Source organism: Pristis pectinata, chromosome 33 (genome assembly GCF_009764475.1).
Source record: "Pristis pectinata isolate sPriPec2 chromosome 33, sPriPec2.1.pri, whole genome shotgun sequence".
In the NCBI taxonomy this organism is placed as follows: domain Eukaryota; kingdom Metazoa; phylum Chordata; class Chondrichthyes; order Rhinopristiformes; family Pristidae; genus Pristis; species Pristis pectinata.
This window is the reverse complement of record NC_067437.1, coordinates 11,551,185-11,577,777: the sequence shown is the minus strand read 5'-3', so window position 1 is coordinate 11,577,777 and position 26,593 is coordinate 11,551,185. Positions and strand designations below refer to the sequence as shown.

Here is a 26,593-nt window from a genome sequence, read left to right as displayed (position 1 = left end):
GGTATGGAGGTGAATGTACATGGGATAGGAACAGACAGTGGTCTAAGGAAGGAAAACAGAGACAACAGACTGAATGGCCTCAATCTAGAGAGACAGAGAAAAAAAACATTGAATTGGTTATTGAATTTCCCAGTTGAAATGGAAAGGTGGAATATTTTTGGGACGTACATGATGCGGGACCGAAGGCTGTAGTGTGGGGGTAGGGCAGTTGAAGGCAAGAGAAATATAATGAAACGTTTAGGGACTAGAGTTGGCAACATTATGTGTCTCAACTGCTCCAACTGCTTTTCAGGTCAATTGGTTTGGGGGTCATTGTTTTTGCCAGAACAAACGACCCTGTAACACAGGGTCTGAATAAGAAGTCTGAAGAAGGGTCCTGACCCGAAACATTGACCGCCTGCTTTTCTCCACAGATGCTGCCTGGCCTGCTGAGTTCCTCCAGCATCATCATGTTTTTCCTCAGGACATCTTAACTGTTTTACAGAAAAAAGAGTATTTTGGAAGAATATTTACTACTGTATTCAGAAATAAAGTTGTGCACAGCAAGCACCCACAAACAATAACAAGATAATGGCAAAACTATCTGTTTTTTATGATGTTGGATGAGGGATAAATAGTAGCTACATGGTGTTCAAAATGGGACCATGGAGCCTCTATGTCCACCTAAGAGAACAGAGGGGACCTCAGTTAATATCTCCTTCATGCAGCATTCCCTCAAGGAATGGAAAGTTAACTGAGACAGTTGTGTTCGAGTCTCTGGAATGGGTCTTGAACCCATAAGCTACTGACTTAACAACAAGTGTGTTACTCATCAAGCCATGATTAATACTGGTCATTATCATAATGCAGTTTGTGTGATCTTGCTACGCCCAAATCAGCTACCACCTTTCCTATATACAAATGGGACATGACGTAACTAATGTTTCATTTGTTGTGTAACAGCTTTGGGAAATCTCGTCAATTCCTTTTGTACTCTAGGTTCGAAAATGGTATCCTTCAAATGAATCATCCCTTTCTGTTCTCTCACGGATGTAAAAGATCCCTGACGCATTTCAAAGGAGGTCAGGGGTGCTCCAGTGTCTTGAGGCCAATATCTATTCTTCAATCATCACTGAAAATAGGTTATTTGGCCATATTTGCATTGTTGTTTGTTGTAGGTACCAATTGGCTACCACATTTCTTACATTATAACAATTGACTACAATTCAAGTGCACTTTACCTCTTTAAGGAAAATGTACAATTGTATGTCTTATTTATCTTTCATCAGTTTACTCAACTGTACAAGCCTCTGAGAATGGCATTGAAGCTTTGAATACGATTTGAATAATCTTGCACTATATTTGTGACAATTTTCAAGATTTAAATAATTTATCACCTTAATTCAATGGATTTCCACTTTTGAGATATGGCACCAACTTTAATACAATTAAATGTATGTTTGCAATTATTTCCTATATATAGGAAAACTATTTCTTCAAATGGAAGAAACTTGAAGGTGCAGTCATAGGGATAGATTTTTTAAAAATCTATTTAAGTCATTCTTCCCAATCTCTGTTCCCCCTAATATCCCAGATACTCCTTCATTCCAATTCGTGAGGCCATGCCATTGGCTACTAAGGATTTATAATCTGGAATTTCCCTCAAACTTCTCTGCTTCTCTTTCCTTTTTTAAAATGTTCCTAAACAACTAGCTCTTTGATCAAACATGAGGCTTGGTGTTACACAAAAAGTGCTGGAGGGACTCGGCAGGTCGGGCAGCATCCGTGGAGGGAAATAAACAGTCGACGTTTCGGGGCAAGACCCTTCATCAGGACTCAGCCCGAAACGTCGACTGTTTATTTCCCTGCACAAATGCTGCCTGACCTGCTGAGTTCCCCCAGCACTTTCTGTGTATTGCTCCAGATTCCAGCATCCGCAGAATTTCGTGTGACTCAGTATTACATTGTTTGATAACACTTCACCTACAGGTTATATAAGCTGCATAAATACTAGTTATGGTTATTGCCATGAGTGTCAAGTGTTGCATCAGAAAGCAAAAATCCCCAGTAGAAGAAACAATCCCATTGTTTACTGTGCCGTTTGTTGCGGTGTAATTGCATTTCATCGCAGCAGAGTTGCATCAAGAACAAATGGAAAAGTGATTGACAGGAGCCATGTCCCACATTTATCTACCACCGATTGGACAGTGCCTTGATTGGCCTGGCAAATCCGTCGCCTATAGGTAGATGTACATGTCAATCACGCTCTGGGCGTTCCCGCAGCTCAACCAAACTTGACTCAACCAGCCCGCCTCCCGGACGCGCCCATCTCCTCCACCTTGAACAGCCATTGCTAAATACATGTCCCGCCTTTTCACCTGCGCGTCTAACAAGTTTGTCCGCAATGAACATTCCGTTAAAATCCTGTCGTGTGGGACAATGAGAAGGAAATCTGCGTTTGAGGCCAGGAGAGCAGCGCGATTTAAATCGGCGGAGCGGTGCGACGCGACGCTTCAGAGGGCCGCTGTTTGCAAACAGTGTTCGGGGTGCCTTGAAACAGCCGCCCGAAGAGCCGGCGTGTGGTGGTGGGGAGGGGGAGCCTTGAAACGGCCGACAGGAGAGACCTGGCTGGGAGGGACTTGAAACAGTTGCCTGAGGAGAGGAGGGAGGGGGCCCTCGAAACAGCCGGCTGAAGGCGCCAGGCTTTTTTGTACCGGCGGATTTTTATTCACCTTTAAAGAAACCTTAAAGAGCGCCCGGCGGTCCCGCCTCCTCCTGAGAGGCCCCGGATCAATGGCGGCGCCGGCTGTGGCGGCCGAGGCCGGGTCCGGGTCCGGCGCCGGGGAGCTGCCCAGCATCTTCGCCCCCGAGCAGGACGGCGAGCTGGACGAGGATGTCAATGGTGAGCTGGAGCCCGACTTGGCGTCCAAGGTAAAGGCGGTGGGCGGCGGGGGACGGGCGACACCGACATCATCACCGCCGAGCGTCCGTGCAACGTTGCAGGCCTCGCAGCGAGCAACGGTGGGCGCCGAGCTGGGCTGGGGGGGAGAGGGGGGTCACGACAACACCCCCCTCTCCCCCTTGGGTCCACTGATTCAAGACCACCATACATTGTCAGAGGCACGTCCGGGCAGTGTCAGCGTCTGCTGGGACGCTGCCCTTCTGCTATAAAAGCCAGCAGACTTGTTGATCATTTAGGTACCTGGACCACTTCCCCCTCCTTGTACTCCTGTCCTTGGAGCTGTTCGTCGTCGGACTGCACGGTTCCTGAGACGCAAATGGCTGCAGGTGCAGGGATCTGGAGCAGGAAGATGTTGGGTGAAGTCAACGGGTCGGGCAGCATCTGTGGAAGGGGAAATGGACAGTCGATGTTTTAGGTCTCATCCGAAATGTTGACTGTCCATTTCCCTCCACAGATGCTGCTTTAACCGGTCGAATTCCTCCAACATCTTGTTTGTTGCATGGTTCTGAAGCACTGTGAGGAGTTCTGGATGCCACAGCACAGCATAAAAGTGGGACTTGAGGGGGAGATTGAGCATGGGAGGATAGATTTACTACAATCTAATCTAAGTATTGTTATACTGTTTAATTACACGGACTAGGTTTTATTCTCTAGAATTCATAATAGGTGAATTTTCAAACTTAAGGGGTACTGAGGTCAGATAAGGAGAAATTATTTCCACTTGTTAGAGTTTGGGACAAAAGGATAGTCTCTTGAAATATCTGGCTCTTGTTTTTAAGCGGTGAAATTAAGAAATACTTGTATATGCAAAAAAGTGACAGAAATTTGACATATTTATTGCAATGACTGTGGGCCAATTGTTAATTTTAATTGTTTTTGTTAAATAAAAATGATGAGTGATAGAGGAATATTTGTAGTTGCATTACGTATCAGTGGTAAATCCTTCCACATTCTTACAGCATAAATTTGACAGGTTGAAAAGGCCACCACCTCTGCCAGCTCACTAATTTTAACTGTATCCTATTAGAACATAGTACAGAACAGTACAGGTCCTTCGGCACACGATGTTATTACTGACCTATGTATACTTAATGATCAATCTAACTCTTCTGTTCTACATAGCCCATAACCCTCCATTATTCTTGCATCCACGTGCCTATCTAAGTCTTATAAATGTCTCTATTGTATCAGCCTCTACCTCCACCCCAGCAATGTGTTCCAGGCACCCACCACACTCTGTGTGGGAGGAAAAATCTACATCTCTCCTAAACTCTCCTCCTCTCACTTTAAACAGATATCCTCTGGTACTGGCTATTGCTGCCTTGTGGGGGGAAAGGGTTGGCTGTCCATTCTATCTATGCCTCTCATAACCTTGTACACCTCTATCAAGTCGCCTCTCATCCACTGCCACTAAAGAGAAAAGCCCTAGCTCGCTTTTTCAGCTCGCTGTTCTCTAATTCAGGCAGTATCTTGGTAAATCTCCTCTGCACCCTCTCTAAAGCTTCCAAATCTTTCTATAATGAGACACCAAGAACAGAACACAATACTCTTAAGTGTGGTCTAACCAGCGTTTTATAGAGCTGCAACGTTAGCTCGTGGCTTTTGAACTCAAGTTCACTCTATTTCCCCATTCCTGTCAACTCCACCCAGATTTTGCCATTGACCTATACAATTTATAGTGGCAAGTCAACCTTCATACCTTTGGACATGGGAAGAAACTGGTGCACGTGGGGGAAACCCACACAGTCACTGAGAGAATATGGTAACTCCACGCAAACATCACCAGAGATCCTGATTGAACCTGGGTGACTGGAGCTGTGAGGCAGCAACGACTGGCTGTGCCACTGTGCTGTCCCTGGGGCTGAATGGGCTCCTGTTGCTAAGTTCCACAGTAACTTGATTTGCTACCCACTCCCTGGGATTACATTGCTAGTTGCTGACTGTGTGCTTTAGTTTGTAGTGAATGACAGGCTGAATCTGGAGTGATGTCCCCGCCTGATGCTGGGTCAGTGAGAGAAAGATTTCACTCTTGCTCCATTTCACATGTCTAATTGACCCAGTGCATGCAATATAGACCAGAAATTCTATTTGTATCCCATCTTTAATACAGCAAAGCATCCCAAGTTGCAACCTTTACATGCAACTTTTCAGTATCTCTGGATATCCCCAAAGTGTTTATACAGCCAACTTTTAGCACTACTTAAAATAACAAGAAATTCTAAGGTACTTTACAGGAATGTTATCAACCATAAATAGTTCATCACATGAGATATTGGGGCAAGTGATCAAAATCTTAGGAAGATAGGTCTAGTCAAAGTCGAGTTTGTCATATGCAGAGGTGGAATGAAAAACTTACTTGCAGCAGCATCACAGGCACACAGCATCATATAAGCAGCCTTCACAAGAAAAACAAACAAATTGTACACAATTCTTACAAGAAAGAACACAATTAGAACAAAAAAAAACAGTTCATTTTAGTGCAAGGCAGTCAAAGTGGTCATAATGTTGCTAAACTGTAGTGATTAGGGTTTTACCAGTTGGTTCAAGAACCAAATGGTTGAAGGCAAATAGTTGTTCTTGAACCTGGTGGTGTGGGACTTCAGGCTTCTGTACCTACTGCCTTATTTTAACTGCGAAAAGATGGCATGGCCTGGATGGTAGGGATCTTTGGATGTTGCCTTGTTGAGGCAGAGCCTCTTGTAGATGCTACCAATGGTAATGTTGGGGAATGTCTTTGTGGAGGAGTGAGGTAGGGAAATTTAGGGAGGGAAATCTAGAGCTTGGGGCCCTGGCAGTTGAAGGCAGAGGTGTCAACAGTAGAACAGTAAATTTAGGAGTGACACAAATGCTGATATCAGTGGACTGATCTTGTAATGCTGAGGGAAAGCAGAGATGAGGAAGAGTGTGGACGTAGAATTGAAAGCAAAGTGTTGCTTCTCTACAGGACCAAGATAGGTCAGCTACTGAAAAGGTGATTGGGGCAGTGAGAGTGAGGATATGGGCAGCAGAGTTTTCATTACCTTGTTTCACAAGACTTCTTCTCTTGGGCAACCCTGTGGGCTCCACGGTAGTTCCAAGGTGACTGATGAGGCCTATATAGTATCTGCAGATTTCTACTACTGATGAGGTGGGGGGTACTTGACTAGGTGGGTGGTTAGTATGGGTTGTGATATGGTCCTTTTACTGCTTTACTTGGCTTCTGCATGATCCAGATTTAAGAGAATGGAAGTTCTGAATTTTTTCTCCATTTTGAGTGGTCATAGGCTTACTAGTTGATGAATGTGTTAATTTTTCAAGGACTATGTTGGAACATTCTTGTAATTTTTTATTTCTACCCTTGTAATTCCTAGTAATTATCTTGCTGTGATGGAACTTGGGAGTAACACACTTCTATTAGAAGTCTGATGTTGGGTATGCAACCAAAGAAGCCACCAGAGCCAGCTGAGTGTAAATTAAAGCCTTGATGTTGGCTGGGGAGAGGACATTGATGTTGGTTCACTTGACCTGGAAGATTTTGCAGCAGCAACACGGGTGACACCTCTCCAGTTCTCAGAGCTGGCTGTCCTTTTATTCTTGTGTTTCTCTTAGAAGGAGACTGTTTGGCATATTGAGTCCATTTTCAGAGCAACAATCCAATCAATTCCATTGTCCATTATATAAAATCCTCTCCAACTCATGTGGCAATAAGGTTACCTTTTTTTTTCTAACAAGTGTATGCCCAATCAACTTGGTCTTTCCTCATAAGACAACCCATTCATTTTCTGCACTGCAAGTATACTCTTCCTTTAGATAAGGAGTCCAAAACTATGTGCAGTAATCCAGTGAAATCAAAGATTTCTATAGTTCTGGCAAGACAACTGTAGAGTGAGTTGGATTAACTGCAAAGTAATATTAAAAATGAGAGATCTGTTTAATTGTATGTGAAAGATAGTAAGTGGAATGAAAACTGAAAGTGTCCATGCTGAGTACCAGTAACATAGGAAAATTAGTCAAACAGATGCAATAATTATAGGCAGAATGTAGAGTGATGAAATAAAGGAAAGGTAAACTGAGACTGAACATAATTAAAAAGTGTGATCTGATGTGGAACGTGAGATTGAAACTGATAACATCTGACTGAAGCTATAGGAAAATCTTGGCGTTTAAATATTGTGCTTTTGTCATTGTTGTTTCACAACAGCAATGTTTTGTGCAGTCATTGTAGTATGCACAAACCTGATATCCTACCATTGATTGAACAAGAATCCCAGATCTATGTGCCCTAATCTCTTTCTAAAAAAAATGACAGGTTAACAGTTTGGGTTTAATCCCTTATTTGAAATGTCAACTGACTTGTGTATTTCTAGGGCTTTCCACTTTTGCCTATTTCCAGCACTTGCAGATTTGAAGTTCTTCCTGCTGTTAGTGGGTTCACTTTTAATTCAGATTTTAGTTGTATTTAACATTCCATGTACCATCAAAGTGTGGCCCTTGAGTAACTGTCAAGTGCTGCTTGATTTGTGTAAGAGGACGCTGTAAAAATCTGTAATGATACTGTTCAGAGCTAAACATGGTTGAAACTGAAGCATTGCATCTTTATATTTAGCAAGAAGGCTTCACTTTTGACTGACAATCAATTTATATGGGAAATCCTGCAGTTATTTTCTCTTCTTGTCTAGTTTGTGTTGGTGAGCCCAAGTGCGGAGCAGTATGACTGCTTGCTGAAGCAGCTGAGAGAGCGAGTGGATGAGGGGTGTGGGGAAACCATCTATGTGATCGGCCAAGGCTCTGGTAAAGTTTAAAGTTTTTCTTTACTGATAATTTGTACGGTTCCCTTGCATTTATTTATACCTTCAACTTCAATTTATTCATTCAACTCCCTTGCATCTCTCAAATGGCATACACAGCTTTCATGATAGAACACCACTGTTGGTGCTTGTCAGATGATGATTTTTTTTTATCTTCTTTCCTATGTTGGACACCACATATGGCTTTTCTCAGCAGTGGTGACAATTGATGTGTATGCAGTTCCATTTCCTTTAGTTACCATTCTGGACTTGGAGCTAGTAGGTACAGTATAGGGATAAAAGGTTAGATAGGATGAATGTGTGGCTGAAAAGATTGTGCTGGGGTTACGGGGTGATGGTGCATAATGTTCCCCGATCATTGGAACCATTTCTGGGGATGGTGGGACCTATATAGAAAGGATAGTTTGCACATGAATTGGAATGGGGCCAACATCTCAGTGGGAAGGTTTGCTAGTGCTTTTGTGGAAGGTCTAAACTGAATTGGCAGAGGAAAGGGGATCAGAGAAGATGCTCAGAAGGGGAGGTATAGTCATTCAGAAGAGTAAAGGTTAGTAGTGCAGCAGGCAATGCAGAAGGATAAATGCACATGAGGAAATGCAAAGCTAAATTGCATCTATTTTGATGCTAGGAATCCAACTAGTTAGGTAGATGAATTCAAAGCCTTAATTAACACCTGGGACTACAATATCATTACCATCACTGAGACATGGTTGAAAGATGGGCAGGATTGGTACCTCAGTATCCCATAGTAAGAACTTTCAGGCAAGACAGGGTGATGTAAAAGATGAGCTGGCATTGCACTGTTAGTCAAGGAATGTATTGCTTCAGTACTGAGAGAATGTCCTAGAAGGTTCATCAAATGAGGTCATTTGGATAGAGATAAGGAGCAAACAGGGTGTGGTCAGTTTGCTGAGGGTGTATCACAGACCACGGAACAGTCAGCAGGAGGTAGAGGAATAAATGTGCAGGAAAATAGCAAAGAGAGATGATTAAAAATAAAGTTGTAGTACTAGGAGATTTCAATTTCTCAGATATTATTTGGGGTTGTCTTAGTGTAAAAGGCTCAGAGCTTTTTACACAATATGTAGTAGACCACTGAGGGAAGGAGCAGTACTGGACCTTGTCTTGGGGAATGGAGCCAGTCACATGGAGGGAGACTCAGTGGGGTATCATTTTTTGGAGATAGTGACCATAACTCCAATAATTTCAAAGTGGTTATGGAAAAAGATGAGGATAGACCAGGAATAAATATCTTAGTGGGCAGAGGCCAATTTCATTAAACTAAGACAAGACTGGCAAAAGTAACTGGGAGCATCTACTAGGAGGTAAGTTTACATCTGCACAGTGGGAAATGTTCAAAGGAGAAATAATATTCAGGGTCATCATGTTCCTGTAAGGGTGAAAACCAAGGGTAACTAGTACAGGGAACCTTGAATATCAAGGGTTGGATAAAGGAAAGAAGTGTGTGTGGCAGGTATAGAGAACGAAAGACAGGGATGCCCATCAAGAGTGTAAAATGTACAACGAGATGCTTAAAAAGAAAATTGGGAAAGGGGTCACAAAATATCATTGGCAGACAGGATTAAGGTAAACCTGAAGGTGTTTTATAAGTATATATTAAGGATAAAGAATAACCAGGGAAGAGTAGGGTCCATTAGGGACAATGGATAATCTGTATGTGGAGTCAGAATATATAGGTGAGGTCCTAAATGAATACTTTTCATCAATATTCACAAATGAAACTGTGGTTACTTTGAGAGACAAGGAAAGATTGTTGGGGCTCTGTACCAGATGACTGGAGGATGCCAAATGTGCTCTTCTCTCTCCCCTTTTAATCCACCCCCCACCCCACCCACCCTCCTTCCCTTTTCAAAAAGGGCAGCTGAGAAAATCCTTGTAACTATAGACCTGTGAGCCTAAAATCAGTATTGGGGAAATTATTGAGAGACAGGGTTCATGATTATTTGAAAAGGCAGAGACTAACTGGAGAAAGCCAACATGGCTTTGTTAAGGGCAAATCTTGTCTGACCAATTTGAATTTTTTTTTGAGGAAGTAAGTGTATTGATGGGGGCAGTGCAATAGATGTAGTTTACATGGACTTCAATAAGGACTTTGACAAGATCCCACATGGGAGACTGGTCTGAAAGGGTAGAGCCCATGGGATTCAGGGCAAGTTGGCAAACCAGATCCAAAATTGGCTTGGCAATAGGAAACAGGGTGATTGTAGAGGGTTGTTTTTGTGAATGGATGCTTGTGACTAGTGGTGTTGCACAGGGATCAGTGCTGGAACCTTTGCTATTTGTAATGTACATGAATGATTTGGACGTAAATTTAGGTGGCATGATCAGTAAGTTTTCAGATGACACCAAGATTGGTGAAGTTGTTGACAGTGTGGAGGGTAGTCTTGGACTACAGGGTGATATCGATGCTTTGGTGAAATGGGATGAGAAATGGCAGATGGAGTTTGATATTGAAAAATGTGAGGTGATGCATTTCCAGAGTGTGAATGAGGCCAAGATGTATCTTAAATGGCAAGATCCTAGGGAGGAACAGTGGGACCTTGGTATGCAAGTTCTAGGATCCTTGAATGTAGCAGCTTGGATAGATAATGTTAAGAAGGCATATGGGATGCTGGCTTTCATTAATCAGGGCATTGAATACAACAAGAGGGAGGTTGTGCTCAAAACATGCATAAAACATTGGTCATGCTTCATCTTGACTACTGCATGTGGTTCTGACCATCACATTATCGGGAAGGTGTGACCACACGAGAGTGGGTGCAGGGGAGATTCATCAGGATGTTGACTGGGATGGACCATTCTGTTTGTAAGGAGAGACTGGAGAGGCTAGTTCCCTCCTCCCAGGAGCGGAGGAGGTAAAGAGAGGATGTGATTGAGTATATAAAATTGAAGGTATAGATAGGACAGACTGTAAGAATCTTTTCCCCTTTATCAGAGATGAATAAAACTAAAGGACATAGATTTGGGTTAGGGGCAAGATATTTACAGGGGATCTGAAGGGTCCTTTTCTATGCAGAGTGGTGAGTACCTGAAATGCACTGCTGGAGAGAATGGTGGAAGCAGAGTTGCTGAAGGCATTTAAGAAGTGTCTAGAGAGCTCTTGACTTGGGCATTGAAAGCTACAGGCCAAGTGCTGGAAGATGGGATTAATATAGATGAGTGCCCTCTGGCCAGCATGGATGTGGTGGGCCAAATGGCCTGTTACCCTGTTGTATGACCGACTCTGACAGTTATATTTTGTATTTGTCTTCTGATTCAACTCTTGGTTTAAAATTCTTGGCCAGAAAATACTGAAGGATCTGCTACAAGCATCCATCTTCAATTAATGTCATATGGCTGATCTGCCACGTGGGTAAACTAAGTTCTACTCTTTCTATTTTCCCAACTTTGCAATTTTTTCTGGCTGGAAGTACATCACAGTGAATAGTGTGACTGGGTCAAATTTTTTTTAGTTCCTTCTGGAAACAAGACCATACAATTATAGAAGGAAAATTAGTGAATAGGGCAGTAAGGTAACTGCGGCATGCTCCATTTAATCCCTGGGTTCTTATTCCAGATGGCAAGAAATATGGACTGAATGATGATGACATAGAAGCATCTGTGGCGACCGTCAAGAGTCTGTCTGAGCAGATCTACTCTGATCTAATTCTTCTCCGTGAACGTCAGGAGGCGGGTGGGAAAGTGGCTGACTACTTGGTGCGCAAACGAGTTGGGGAGAATGACTTTTTGGAGGTCAGGTAAGAAACTGAAGATAGTAAAATTAATTTTTCTTAACAAAATTAAGAAGCTGGAAATACTCGGGTCAAACTGTGTTATTTAGTATGTTGGGACAAATCACTGTTTCTTTCTCACTCCTACTTTCCTGAAAGCATTGGATTGCTTCTGTGGTGCAGTTCATTTGTTGCTGCTAAATTCTGGATGCTTGTAAGATTAACTAGTTTTTGTGTGTTAGCCTAGATGTTGAGTATCAGTCAGAGGTGAATCAAAAGGGAATAATGGAGTCCAAACCTGACCAGCTTCATGCCTTGCTATGCACCATGTGGGAACATTCTGGGTATTCGCTGAAAGTTAAAACCAATTAAGTTTTAAAGTTTCCCTTAGTAGTAAAACTGAGAAATTCTTTATTGCAGATAGTAAGAAAGATACTCGTGCATTTCTATAGCACTTTTCTGGACATCCAAAAGCACTTTATGGGCAGAGAAGTACTTTTGAAGTGCAATCACTATTGTGGGAAATATGGCAGTCTTCCAGAAAATGATGAGACAGTCATTTTTATTTGTGTGATGTTGGTTGAAGGATAAATATCTGCTACTACACCAAAGAGAATGCCCCCACTGCTTTACAAAATCTTGTGTCCACGTGGGAGAACAATTTAACACATCAAAGGGCAGTACCTCTGGCATAGTACTCCCTGTAGCCCCAGTGTATGTAGCACTCCCATTTCTGGAATGAATGTCCCCACGACAAATTAAGTCCAGTGCTATCCACTATTGATGGCCAAACCAAAATGTTAGAGCAGTTGACAAACTAGGAAGAAAAGTAAATCCTGCTGTTGCTGGAAATTCGGAGGGGTGAAAAAAAGACAAAATTGTAAGTACAGCAGAACAAGTAGCATTTGTGGAGAGAGAAACAGAAATAACATTTTGGATTCTTAATCTTTTTTTTCAGACTTGTGAATTGTAATTTTAGCACTAAGCTTTCTCCATTTATTCTTGATTTCAACTCGTCTTGTTGCCTGCAGTTATTAGAATTTTTTCCTTTCTTTTCCTAGGGTGGCAGTAGTTGGGAATGTAGATGCCGGTAAGAGCACATTGTTGGGTGTCTTAACGCATGGCGAACTCGACAACGGACGAGGATTTGCACGGCAGAAACTTTTCCGGCACAAGCATGAGGTTGAATCTGGGCGGACAAGCAGTGTCGGCAACGACATTCTGGGCTTTGACAGCACTGGCGATGTGGTGAACAAGCCAGACAGCCATGGTGGAGGGCTGGATTGGACAAAAATCTGTGAGAAATCCACCAAAGTCATCACCTTCATTGATCTAGCAGGACACGAAAAATACCTGAAGACGACTGTGTTTGGAATGACAGGGCACTTACCAGACTTTTGCATGCTGATGGTAAGAGTTTGGAACCAGACTAGTATTCATGCAGTGCCTCGGGATGTCCCAACCAGTTTCACAACCAACAATACGATCTACGAAATGTAGTCATTGTTATATAGGAAAGACTGGAGGCCATTTGTGCACAGCCAGGTTCCAAAGACTGTTTTAGTGATATTGGTTAAAGGATAAAAATTGTTTAGACCATGGGAGAACTTGTCTCTCTTCAAAATAATGACCTGTTTCACATCTACCCAAGGGAAGGTAGATGTTAAGTGACACATCCTAAAGATCCCCAGTATTGCACTAGGTACATCAATGTTGATTGTGTATTCAGATGTTGAAAGGGGTTAAAGCCTTTAAGACTATAGTGCTACTCAACAAATTGTAGTTACGGGCCCTTGCAATAAATGAGATGATGCGAAGAAGAGCAGAGTGTATGTCCACAGTTTCCTCGAAGGTAGCAAGACGGGTTTAATTTTTTTTAAAAAAAGGTATGTGAGATGTTTTACTTTAACTGAGGCATGGAATATAAGAGCCAGGAGGTGATGTTAGAAATGTGTAAAACATTGATTAGTATTGGGTACAATTCTGTTCAGCGCATTCCAACAGGTGATGCAGAAGACATCTGTGAAGATGTTACCAGGGACTGGAAAATTTTAGCCATGAGGAAAGATTGTATGCTTTTCTTTGGAACAAAAGAAACTGAGGGGACTTGAAGATGTACAAAATTAAGGGGCCTGTTTTTGTTGCTGAAACTCCCTGATAATCCATGACTTCCATGTATATACAATAATCCTTTAACTGCATACCTGCAGACAGAACCCTTTCCTCAAAATAGATTAGTAGGATTACAGGAAAAATGAAGTAAAAGTTTTTTTTCACCAGGTCGTAGTAGGGTTCTTGAATTTAGGTGTTTGAGTGGATGCTAAAGGCAGAATCCCTCATTACATTCAGTACTTGGATTGTATTTGACCTGTAAGGCTACAGACTCATTGCTGGAAGGTGGTATAAGGATGGGTATTTCTTTTGCACAGCCACAGAGCAAATGCTCTTTTTGTTTATTTTTCAAGAGTTTTATGATCTCCTGTTGTGGCTAGTAACAACTTCTAGGCAAACATTGTACTGAGGGAGGGGCTTTGCAGGCAGGTGTGCTGTTAGAGAACTGTACTGTGTAAACATGGACTTCACGTTGTTGGGGAGTCTCAGTGGCAATATAAGATTCAAGGTGACTTTTACTCCAGATTCCAGTGTTGAGCCTAGCACCCTATGAACCATTGAAGAGTGCACTCAGTCACACCAGATAAAATAAGCCAATGAGTTTTCGATGTGCCTTTATACCAACTTGTGCATGAAGCAAATGCCAGGTGAGTATTTTGAACCTGTAGTACCTGATAGGCAAAACTCAGATTATAACCACAGATAACAACTGCTCCCCCTTTTTGTCAAATGCAAATAAATTCTTAGTGTAACATAATGTGATGCAACATGTAAGGCATGTCTAGTGTTGAGACCTTCTTGAAGTGCCAGACCCTGGTCAAATTAGTAGGAATGAAAGCACAAGGTCCAGTGCCCAGCCGAATGGGTTCAATTCCCTCAATGGCAGCTGGGAATTTAAATTTGGTTAATTAAGTAAATTCTGCAATAAAAAATATTAGTGATTTTTTTCTTGCAGCTGTTGGAATTTTGTAAAAACTCATAGGTTCACAAATCTCCACTTTGGAGAAGGAAAGGGTGAGGCAGCTATCAGCTGCTGCCACAGTTCCAGTGACCTGGATTCTGTCCCGGCGTTTGCATGTTTTCCCAGTGACCATGAGGGTTTCTGCCAGGTGCTCCAGTTTCCTTCCGTGTCCTGTAATCGTGTGAGTTTGTAGGTTAATTGGCCACTGTAATTTGCCCCTTGGGTGAGTGGTAAAATCTGGAGGGTGAGGTTGATGGGAATGTAGGGAGGATAAAATGGGTTAGGGTAGGACTAGTTTGGAAAAAAATAGGTGTTTGATGGTTGGCATGGGCTGACAGGCCCATTTCCATGTGGTATTTCTGATTCCCTGAAATCTACTGCCCTAATTGGCTTGGCCTGTGTGACAGCAGAACCTCAACAATGTTGCTGGACATCCTTTGAAATGACTCAGCAATTAGGAAGGAGCAATAAATGCTGGCCTTTGCAGCAATGCCCATGTTCTCCTGAAGTACTGGAGAATTTAAAAACAAAAATGTCCACTTTCGGAAAGAACTAACTACTACCCTCTTCAGAAAATGTTAATTGCTTTCGGTGGACTGAAGGATGGTAGCCTTTGAAGGAAAAGTCAAAGAGGGTAAATTAACTATTCCTTAACTGGCAGAGTTAACTTAGCAAACTGACCCAGAATGTAGTCAATGAAAGCATAAAATATGAAACATACTGGTGCTCAAGCCCCAACTCTAGGACTGTGGAGAACAACTGCAGGAGCTTGAATGTTAGGGAAGGAACTTCCAGTTATCTTATGCCAGTCATGACCTCTGGACATGTGTCTCACAGCTAATGAAGGTAGGTTTTGTAGTGTTGTCGCTGTCGTAATGTTGTGGTTGATGTTGTGTGCAAAGGGGAGCTGGGGCTTCGCTACTGAAATTTTGATGTTTGTCCAGGTTGTTCCATTCTGACTGGATGAATTTTATTTCTTGAAGGTTGGCAGCAATGCTGGAATTGTGGGAATGACAAAAGAGCATCTGGGACTGGCACTGGCACTCAATGTTCCTGTCTTTGTCGTGGTGACTAAGATCGACATGTGTCCATCCAATATCTTGCAGGGTAAGGAGGGAGATCATTGTGCTCTATTTGATCCATTTGTAAATGCATGGGTATCCTATTTGCATCTATCTGTGGCTGGTGTACCTAAATGAGGCCTCTGTTGGCAGTAAATATGTATGCCGTCACTATTTATTGTTGGAGACAGGCTCTTCCATCCAACAGCCCTCCCGAGAGTCTTCACAAGGGCTGTGCTTGCAGTGGGAGAGTGTACCTTGTGGGCACCACTTTCCCCATGTGACTTGTGCAACAGTGGTCGATGTGGGGGGAAGACCTTGATATTGGATTGGTATTAAAGTTTGTAAATGACTTTCCAATTCTTTAGGAAATGCCTCCACCAGTAAACTTGACTCTGAGTTGCATGAAACTGCTTCCCAGTGTGTTGTTACAGTCAGAATCACTGCCAGGATACACTTTCCATCATGTAGGTAATTCTGCTATAATATGACAGTTGTGTTCCTAAGAAACATCGCATTATAGAAAATTGCATTATAAAAACAGTTGTGTCTATGGGAAACAAGGTTATGGACTAGAGATTCAGACTCTCAATAACAAAGTTATTTTTACTGCAGGATTTTCAAAAATAAACATGATTTTAATATTTATTTTGTTACCGCAAGCTTAAAAAATTTTTAAAGTCCGTATATTACATATATTAAATGTTAAGAATATTAAAGGCTGTATTGTTTAATAAAGTATCGTACACGTGTTAATAGAAGTAATTGCTTGTCAGTGAAACTAGCAGCCTGTGTTTGTAAAAGACAATGGTGTTTGTTCAATGCAGGGAGGTTGCATGTAAACAGTTTATCCCAAGGCTTTTTTTGTCCTGGTCTTCCCTCCCCCACCAGCTCCACCCCCGCCTGCCCCCCCCCCCCCCACCCCCCCCCCCCCCAAAAAACAGCCTGTTTTTTCTGTTTGTCAATTTCCAAAGTAACTCTTAAAGGATTCTCTAGTATAACCAGATATTGTGGTTCTCTAGTATAACATTTGAAATAGTGTTTATAACCTATTCAGCCCGCGTAATACAAATGTTCCATAATTGGTCAATCGTATTTATATCCAATTCATTTTAGGAATATGCACGTTGTACAGAACTATCTGTATTTGGAAATGTTTAGTCACGTTTACAGGCATATCCATGCATCTGAATCATGGGTCAGGCAATTGCGTGAGTGACATTGATTCATTATAAGTATTCCCAGACTTACATTAACATCTGACAGGTGGTGGCTGACTGAGTATTTTGTGTGAAAGTGGATATGGAGCTACTGTAAACAGGCATCATTGACCCATCCCAGCTGAGTTTAAGAAGGCACTTTCCAGCTGCCAGCATTAATCATGTAGAAAACCTTTAGGGAAAGCAGTCCAGGCAATGTACTGCAGACTCGTATGCTTTGGTGAACTAACAAAGGGTGTGAAATTCTCTAACTCCCCCTACCCATAGCTCCTTCATTGGAAGGGAATGGTAAAGTTTGCAGGAAACATGCATCTAATTGAGTTGCATGATCAAAGACCAAATGACTGGGCGTATTTTATTTCTTCTATGCTATTTTTAACATGCAGTTTGTATCTATCTCAAGCCATTTAGTAACTGAGGTGAAAATAAAATCTTCACTTCATTATCAATTCAGTAACTGCCATACTAAGCTTCTAGGCCAATTTGAAAATTGATTCTAATATCTGTGGCATCCTAGAAAGGTTTTGTGGAGGTCAGCCGTACAATTTTGTGTGGAAGTCATGCTGATAAGCAGAATGGGCTGTAAGGAGGATGTAGGGAAAATTCCAGGGGATATAAGCGGATGAAGTGAATAGGGCAAGGGCTGGCATCCACCCTGGTAGAAATAAAGGTAGAGATCAGAATCTGGTTTATTATCACTGACGTGTGTTGTGAAATTTGTTGTTTTGCGACAGAAGTACAGTGCAAGACATTAAAAATTACTATAAGTTACAAAAAAGTGCAAAAGAGGAATAATGAGGTAGTGCTAATGGATTCATGGATTTTTTTTACATGATGGATTGAAAGGTGTTAGTATTCAGAGGGATCTGGGTGTCCTTGTACGTGAATTACTGAACATTACCTTGCGGGTACAGCAAGTAATTTGTAATGCAAAAAATATTTTGGCATTTATCGCAAGAGGATTTGAATAGAAATGTGGGCACTATAGAGCCTTGGTGAAACAGCATCTGCAATATTGTGTATGGGTCTAGTCATCCCACCTGAAGAAAGAATATACTTGTGATAGAGTACAGCAGAGTTTCACCAGATAATTCCTAGGATGGCATGTTTGTCATACATGGTGAGATTAAGCATGCAGGGCCTATGCTCTTGAGTTTAGAAGAACAAGAGGTGATTTCATTGAAACAAAATTCTTCAGAGCTGAACAGGATGGGTGTAAAATCAATGTTTCCCCCTGGATGAGCTATCTAGAACCAGGTATTGAAGTCTAAAAATGAGTTCAGGACAGAAGAAATTTCTTTACCCACAGCATACCAAAGAGTAAAGTGGAGATACAGTTACTGTGTATACTCAAAGACAGATCACTGCATATTAAGAAGGTTGGTTCATACAAGGAAGTGTGGCACTGGGGTAGGAGATCAGTCATGATCTTTAAGAACGGTGGAGCAAGCGTGATGGATTGAATGGCTTGCTCCCACTTTTTCTTGTTCACAAGCAATGTTCTGCATTCGTTGCCTGAGTTGCCATCTGTTGTGCACCTTTCAAGCAGGTAAGTGGTGCAGCTTGAAACTATTCCTTCTCCAACACTGCCTCTTCCAACTCCATATTTCTCTTACTGAAACCTTTTACCCAATAACTGGTTCAGCATCACCTGAAGATTTGGATCTTCCAGCTTGACCTGATGTTAGTTTGCTTGGGCTCATTACTGAGTGAAGACTTTTTCCAAGGACATTAATTTGTTAACCACATTTCTTGTAATTTTTGAAATCAATCTTCCACTTATTGATATGGTGGTTGCTCATTCTCAATGACTTCACTTTGCTTCACTTTAACTATTGAAAACTCTCATTGTTTCTATAATTAGTTCATTGGTGCTGCAGCCTGTAATCATGTCTGCTGAATGTAATGCCTAGGTACCATTCAAGCCCACCTGATAGGTGGTCTACATGGGTGAAGCCATACAACCAGAATGTGAATGGTTTCTGGGTATCTTTGTTGCCACAGGCTATGATCCTTTTGGTAAATCAGTCCCTCATTTGGAGTGAGTTGATCCATTCCTGCGATTGCTGGTGCTGATTTGTAACGTGTAACTATGATTGATAACCAGAAGTTGCAACGCAAGTGGATAGGGTGGTAAAGAAGTCATACAGCAGTCTTGCTGTCATTGGTTGGGGCACCGAGTATAAAAGTTGGGAATTCATGTTGCAGCTGTATGAAACTTGTTAGGCCAGATTTGGACTATTGTGCTCAGTTCTCTTTGCCACACTACGGCAAGGATGTGGAGATGTTGTAGAGGTGGAGAAGAGGTTCACCAGGATGTTGACACAAGACCGCAGATGCTGGAATCTGGAGCAATAAACAAACTGCTGGAGGAACTCGGGTCAGGCAGCATCTGGGGAGCCTTTCCCATTTTGGAGTCTTTTTTTGTTTCACCAGGATGTTGCCTGGATTGGCGAGTATTACCTATAAGGAGAGGTTGGACAAACTTGGATTGTTTTCTCTGGAGTGCTGGAGGCTGAGGGGAGACCTGATAGAAATGTATAAAATTCTGAGAGGCATGTTCCGAGTATTTTTCTCCCAGGTCTTTATCTCAAATACGAGAGGGCATAGGTTTAAAGTGAGAGGGAGAAAGTTTAAAGGAGATTTGTGAAGCAAGTTTTTTATTTTCCTGAAGAGTGGTAGGTGCCTCGAACATGCTGCCAGGGGAGGTGGTAGAAACAGATGCAATAGTAATGTTTAAGAGACATTTCGATAGACACATGAACAGGCAGGGAATGGGGGGATAGAGACCATGTGGACAGATGGGATTAGTCAGATTGACTTTGTGGTTGGTGCAGACAAAGTGGGCTGAAGGGCCTATTGCTGTGCTGTACTGTTCTATGACCCAACCATTCCTGATGGATACCCAGCAATTCATCATGCCCTTGACTCTGTCTCAGTCTTGGTCCAGCTCAGCAAAAGTAGCATGCATCTTGCCCCATCGCAGAACAACTCTGTGGTATCTCCATCTATATTTATAGATGCTCCCTCAGTTGATATGACAACCTTGCATATGTTGTCGTACTGTTTAGATATGCAGTAAATACCATTTGAGTATTCCACTTCAGACTCTGCCTTCTGGTCTGTGCCATAGTCTTGCCTCCCTGCTTCTAAGGCATTTGAGGACTACCTTTACTGGTGCCTCATTTCTGGAAGTACTTGCATCTTGTCCAAGGAATCCTTATCTTGTGGCAGCTTGTATAGATGTTTTTAGGCTGGGTGTCTTCTGTGGCACCCATGGTAAGGGTTTTTCATTGAGGTTTATAAACTACTGCATGCAGCAAATTCAAGTTTATGGAGATAGTTGTATTAGTGCAAGGATATAGAGCTGTTATGGAGTTTTATAGACAGATTAAATCTGAGTAAATTTGTTTGGGTGAATTTGTGTCTATTATAGAGGAAATTAAACAACTAGTTATGTAACTTTAATGCATCGATAGTTGATTGTTCATGTGGGCTCATTACATTTTTAAATGGGAAGCAGTGCAGAATGCTTAATATCTTTTAAGAATGGCATGGCCATGATGCATTGCTGTTTAATTTTGAGAAAGTTGGGCTTGTATAAATACTCTAATAGCCACGTCTGGTCGGGGTAATAGGATTTGCATCATCAAAGAAACCCAGAGACACAATAAGGAGGCCTTTTAATGATGGTAAAGGTGGGGTGAATACAGTGGAGAAATCCATGGGGTAGGACACTGGTGGCATGGTGGTGGTGAGGGTTGAGGGTGAAGTGTCCTGTGCCAGTAGTTGTAGTACTGTGTACTTCTAGTGGAATGTAAAAAGGCTGACAGGTTTAGTTCTGTCCCTTTATTGTTAACCAGAAACGCTAAAGTTGCTGCAGAGGCTGCTGAAGTCCCCAGGGTGCAGGAAGATCCCAGTCCTGGTTCAAAATAAGGACGATGTGATTGTAACGGCATCAAACTTCAGCTCTGAGAGGTAACTGTACTGGTTCGACTGATGGGGCTATGTTTTAACAAACTATTAACCCATTTAATTTCCTCTAAAGCTGGTAACTCTTGCTGGTAAATGGTCCAATGACTCCCTGCCATGGCCCGTGAACATCATTGGGTTGCTCCATCAGACTGAGCATTGTGGGCAAGCACGAGCCTTGTCCAGTGAGCCATCACATATGAGCTTTGGTGGGGTTGGGTTAGCCTTTCTCCAGTCATGGGCTTGTTACACCACGAGGTTATTTGGCCTGCCATGCCAATGTCTTAATGTTTTGTTTTTGCTAATTCCCTGTGATCCTGGATGTCTAATCCACATTGACTCTGCCTGGGAGTATTTTCACTTAAATAAGAAAAGCTGCTTTAAGTGGCTTGGTGCTTTAATAAGCTTTAAGAATTTGATTAGTCCGAACACACTTAGTGTTTAACACTTACCTTGTTACCACAAAAGGAAGTGTGTAACATAATTGTGGTCAGAGGTAGTCGCTGACTGAGCTTCACAAGTAACTACTTCACCTGGGTCTTTGGTCTTCGTTCTTTATGCCTGGCTCATGATGCTAAAACTCCTTTTCTTTCCCACCTGTTCTTTCTCTTGTAACCAAGCCTGTTCCTTTTCCTCTTCCTCAGAATGTGCCCGATTTTCCAGATCTCCAATGTGACTGGAGAGAACCTGGACCTCTTGAAGATGTTCTTGAATCTGTTATCGCCACGGACAAGCTTCAAAGAGGATGAACCAGCAGAGTTTCAAATAGATGACACCTACTCTGTTCCGGTGAGACTCTTTATTGTTGGGTAGAAGGTGGGGGTTACCAGAAATCATCCATAATTCCCTACTAGATCTCCCACATATAAAATTGTGTTTATGCCATCTTTAACACAGTAAAATGCCCCAACTTGTTAATTTTTTTATTAGTCAATAATTAACCCCTAGAAAAAATGTTAGGGTAGGCGACCCAAAAGAAGTATATTTCAAAGATCTTGGGAAGTTGAAGGAAAAACAGCCCACTGCTTGCACAATGGAATATGGCTGTTTCTTGAAAGTCTATTATCTGAGCCCTTGGATTTTGGTGCAGGAGTTCCTCAGTTGAATCATCTTTAGTTGCTTCATCAATGGCCTTTGCCTCAAGGTCAGAAGTAACAATGTTTACTGATAATTGCACTACTTCATTTCCAACTCCTGGGGTAGTAAAGCAATCCATGCCTTTGTGCATCGACTATAAAGCATGGGTTGTATGTGGCAAATAACATTTGAGCCAAGTGTCATAGGCAGTGTCCATCTCCAAAGAACATCTAATCACATCCCCTCAAATTCTGTTTGCATTGCAATTGTGCAGATACTAACTATCAACATCCTGGAGGTAATTTTTTTCCCCCACTGTTGACCAGAAATTTAACTGGGCCAGCAGCACAAGCTCTGTGCTTGCGAGAACAGGTCAGAAACCAGGTATCCTGTGGTGAGTGACATGTCTCCTGATGCCCTAAAGCTGTTGCACTATCTGCGCAGCACAAATCAGGAGTGTGATGAAATACTCCCCACTTGGCTAGATGAGTGCAGTTCCAACAGCACTCCAAGCTCTACACTGCCTACAAAGTAGCCAGCTTATTGGGCACACAATCCATCATCTGGGTATGGATGATCCAGCAAATATCTGTAAAATAGATTGCTGCAACTTGCAAAGGCTGCCGTGACAACACCTCCCAAACCTGTAAACGCTAAAGGAGCAACAGGTGCATGGTGACCACCACCTGCAGGTTCTCCTTGTCTCAAATAATCTTGATATAATAAAAGGCAATTTCTTTGTCACCCTGCCTAAATCCAGGAAATCTGTACTTGGTAGCAGTGTGGGAATGATTTCACTAGAGGACTAGAGTGGTTCGAGAAGATAACTCGACAATATGTTTCCCAGAGCAGATGGACAATAAATGCTGGCTTTCACAGTTATCCCCATATCCAACTTGTGTTTTTAAAAAAAAAAAATCATCAGATAAAATTTGACCTCAAGCCACGGGAGGAAATATTTGGATAGATGACTAAAAACTTGAATAATGGGAAATTGTAAGAAGCATGAAAGGAATGAGGCACAGTACTTTTAGGAAAGAGGATTCCAGAACTTGGGAATCCAGCCATCAGAGGGCTAAACAACTGCAGTAAGTCTTGGCTTGGCTTGCTGAAGGCAATACTCCTGAGAGAGGCTCTAGAAAATAGAACAGTACAGCACAGGAACAAGCCCTTTGGCCCATGATCTGCCAAACTAATTAGACATAATCAAATGCCTAACTAAACTAACCCCTTCTGCCTTTACAATGTTCATGTCCCTCTATTCTCTGCATAATCATGTGCCAATCTACGAGCCTCTTAAACACCACAATTAAATCTGCCTCCACCACCACCCCTGGCAGTACATTCCAGATGTATACACTTCGTGTGTGTGTGTGTGTGTACACACACACACACACACACACACACACACACACACACACACACACACACACACACACACACACACACACACACACACACACACACACAGGCTGATTAGCTGAAACTATTGAACCCTATATTGTACACTGAACATTTCTGACCTTGCAACAGTCGTGTACACCTTCACTTGTCTCTTCGGGCTGCCTCAAGAGTGTGGTAAGTGCTAAATATTTGCAGGCAAATTCTTAACCAAGCAGGTCTAATGTGTCATGAAAATGTGGAGAAATACTGCTCATCTTTTGGGAAAGTACATCTTCACCGACCAGGGTTCCTTGATGCTTGGCATTAAATTGCAATCCCTGCAATACTCCCATTTGATTGTGTTTCTAGGGTGTTGGAACAGTGGTATCTGGAACAACACTACGAGGTCTGATTCGGTTGAATGACATTTTGCTGCTAGGACCTGACCCCCTGGGAAACTTCATACCCATCGCAGTGAAGTCCATCCACAGGAAACGAATGCCGGTCCGTGAAGTGCGAGGTGGCCAAACTGCTTCCTTTGCTCTGAAGAAGGTATTTGATGCTTGCTTCACAGTTACCAATTACTCCTACAATGCATAGCATGCCAAGGCCTATTTCCTCCATTGTGTACAACCTGATGCACAGTCTGACTGAATGTATAAATAGTTCCTTCAATTTCATAAAACTAAAATTTGTAACGCATGTAGTACATTTGGCCCAACTGGTGTGCTGGTCCACGAGCTTCTGTGTACAAACATCCTCTAAACACATCAGTGTGACCATCGGTAAGCTCCTTTTACTCCCTAGGATGTGGTTGCTTTGAAATGCACCAGGAAAAGATTTGTATGGAGCACACATGCCAAATGTGAACTGTTTGGCTGCAACGGCCAGATTCTCTGCCACATTGTGTGCTTATCTAACTTCCTTGTAAATTCATTTGTGCTGTTAACCTTGCCTAATCTGTCGGGTATCCATTCTGATTAAAGAAAGTGTTGAATTCCTTGTGAAATTTCTTACTGACCAACTTTGCTTAGAATGTTGCAGGAGCAGCTAGCTCCCCATGCAGGCGACCCCTGCATTACAGCCATTCAGGTTATGGAAATTTGCTCTTACAGAATTCACAAATCACTACCCAAAAATTTAAGATACAGAATAAATTTCACTCATGGAATTGGTGGTGGGTGGGGGAGGGAGGAAAGTAAATGAACACTTTTTTTTCAGCGCTCATTTCTTGACATGTAGATGATGTGGCTTTGCATTATGGAAAATTGGAACGGCCCACTTTCTAGGAGTGCAATTCCCCATCCCACCCATAATGCAGGGGTTGCCTGTATTTGCCTCTCGCCTAACTGCTAAGCCTGCAATTCATATTGTGATTTTTGTGGCAGGTGTTTCTTCTGGAGAAGCTGTCCCAAACCACATCAGCTTTACCAGGTCTCCCAGACACAAGTGCCATTTGTGCAGTGGGGAGAGAATAAGCCCTGCCCACAGAATTGCAGAAAAAATACTTTGACTGATTAGTCTGCTGACAACTGGTTTAGCCAGTTATCAATAGACCAAGTACAGGCTGACAGGATGGGGACTGTCCTTGGTACCACCACCTGTTTGTGGGACTAATACAATTTGTGGTGTTCAATAGAACTTTAATAAATGTTTGAAAGGAAGAAATTTTTAGGGCCACAGGGAGAGCATGGGGGAGCTGAAGTGTTTTTGCAGTTATTCTACATTTGACGGGCAAAATGGCCTCCAACAATGCTGTAACCTTTCTGTGACTCTGGAGCACGGATAAGTGTAGAAAGTTTGCTGCTGTGTGTCAGAGTGCAGTCGGGAAGTCACCATGATGGTTAATGATGGCATGAACATTGATTTCTCTAACTTCTGGTAACACCTCCCTTTTTCTAACCCCCCGCCCCCCCACTTTGTTTTCCCTCCATTCCTGTGGCCCCCTCACTCCTTCTCTTTCCCCTCCCCTGCCCTCATGACCTATCCATCACCTCCCTCTAGTTGCCCACCTCCTTCCCTCTTCATTCCATGGTCTACTGTCCTCCTATCGGATTCCTTCTCTAGCCCTTTCCCTCTTCCACCTATCACCTCTAGCTTCGCGCATTATTCCCTCTCATCCCCCCTCCTCGTCACCCACCTAACTTCTGCCTCTCACCACCTCCCCCCTCCCCTTCCTTTTTATTCTGCCTTCTCTCCTCTTCCTTTCCAGCCCTGATGGAGGGTCTCGACCTGAAATGTCAACTATTTATTTCCCTCCATAATTGCTGCCGGACCTGAGTTCCTCCAGCATTTTGTGTGTGTGTTGCTCCAGATTGCAGCATCTGTAGGATCTCTTGTCCCCAATGGATGCCTGACTGGAAGCTCAGGACTTCACTTACGGGATGTGGTGGAAATTGGAATTGCCGGCATTTCTTGGGAAAACCTGGGCCCTTTGGGAAGAACAAATCCAGGGAAAAGAATAAGAGTAGAAAGAAGAGGAGAAAGTCATAAAATTTAGGTTGCCCCTGGGTGAAATATCTTGCAACCTGCACTTCCACAACAAACAGAAGTTTGAAATATTTCCAATTATTAGATCGTACTTTCCCCATTGGTTAATGAGCCAGAATCTCAAATACAAGAGGATGAAAGTAGTTGGTAAGATGGCATGGAGAGGGAGTGTTGGGGAAGAGGAGATTGCCTCCACTTGTGCTTCAGTTTATGGCTGATGATGAGTTCTTGACCGTTCTGTATCCCATAAACCACAGTTGAACACCTGCTGACCCAGGGTTTATATTTTGTTTCAAGTATTAAGGAAATTGTTCAACAGAGCTCCACCACTGTTCTTTACCCTAACGTTTTGTTTTCTACTCAGATTAAGCGATCGTCCATCCGAAAGGGCATGGTGATGGTATCTCCGAAACTGAATCCTCAGGCTTCCTGGGAGTTCGAGGGAGAAATCCTGGTGCTACACCATCCGACAACCATCAGTCCCCGCTACCAGGCCATGGGTAAGCAAACTGGATGGAGCTTGCTTTGCAGAATTCTCATTACCCCCAGTGTTGGGAATGATTTGTTCATGTCAGACACTTGCAAGTTTCAAAGGGCTGGGGAGAGGTGAAGTTAGTCAAGGTAGAACCTAGGAGCAGACTCCACACCAAGTACTGGAACGTAATCCAGGTTGAAACTCCCAGTACTGCACTGTTGGGATGCTCTTTTGAAGTGAGCCATTAACTTGTTGATATTTGCCCATTGGAAATGATCTCTGAGCAGATTTGAAGAGCAGGAGAGTTCTGACTGGATCCTGGGCTGACGTTCTTTCTACTGGCATTTGGAAGTAGAATTGGATGACGTAGTCAGTGTTGTTTT

The 26,593-nt window shown here is 42.6% G+C and overlaps 1 protein-coding gene across 2 annotated transcripts in view; it reads left to right on the top strand.

The window, feature by feature from the left end:
- Positions 1 to 2,208: 2,208 nt before the first annotated feature.
- LOC127585667 (GTP-binding protein 1-like) overlaps positions 2,209 to 26,593 on the top strand; it is a 30,379-nt gene continuing 5,994 nt past the window's right edge. The window contains exons 1-9 of one of the 2 annotated variants that reach the window (XM_052043311.1): positions 2,209 to 2,910; positions 7,600 to 7,711; positions 11,306 to 11,486; positions 12,521 to 12,869; positions 15,516 to 15,639; positions 20,677 to 20,791; positions 21,430 to 21,574; positions 23,615 to 23,797; positions 26,100 to 26,235. In XM_052043311.1, the coding sequence (XP_051899271.1) occupies positions 2,773 to 2,910; positions 7,600 to 7,711; positions 11,306 to 11,486; positions 12,521 to 12,869; positions 15,516 to 15,639; positions 20,677 to 20,791; positions 21,430 to 21,574; positions 23,615 to 23,797; positions 26,100 to 26,235 (1,483 nt within the window). In that variant the 5' untranslated portion in view covers positions 2,209 to 2,772. The remainder of the gene's footprint in view (positions 2,911 to 7,599; positions 7,712 to 11,305; positions 11,487 to 12,520; positions 12,870 to 15,515; positions 15,640 to 20,676; positions 20,792 to 21,429; positions 21,575 to 23,614; positions 23,798 to 26,099; positions 26,236 to 26,593) is intronic. The other variant, XM_052043312.1, reaches the window with a different exon arrangement.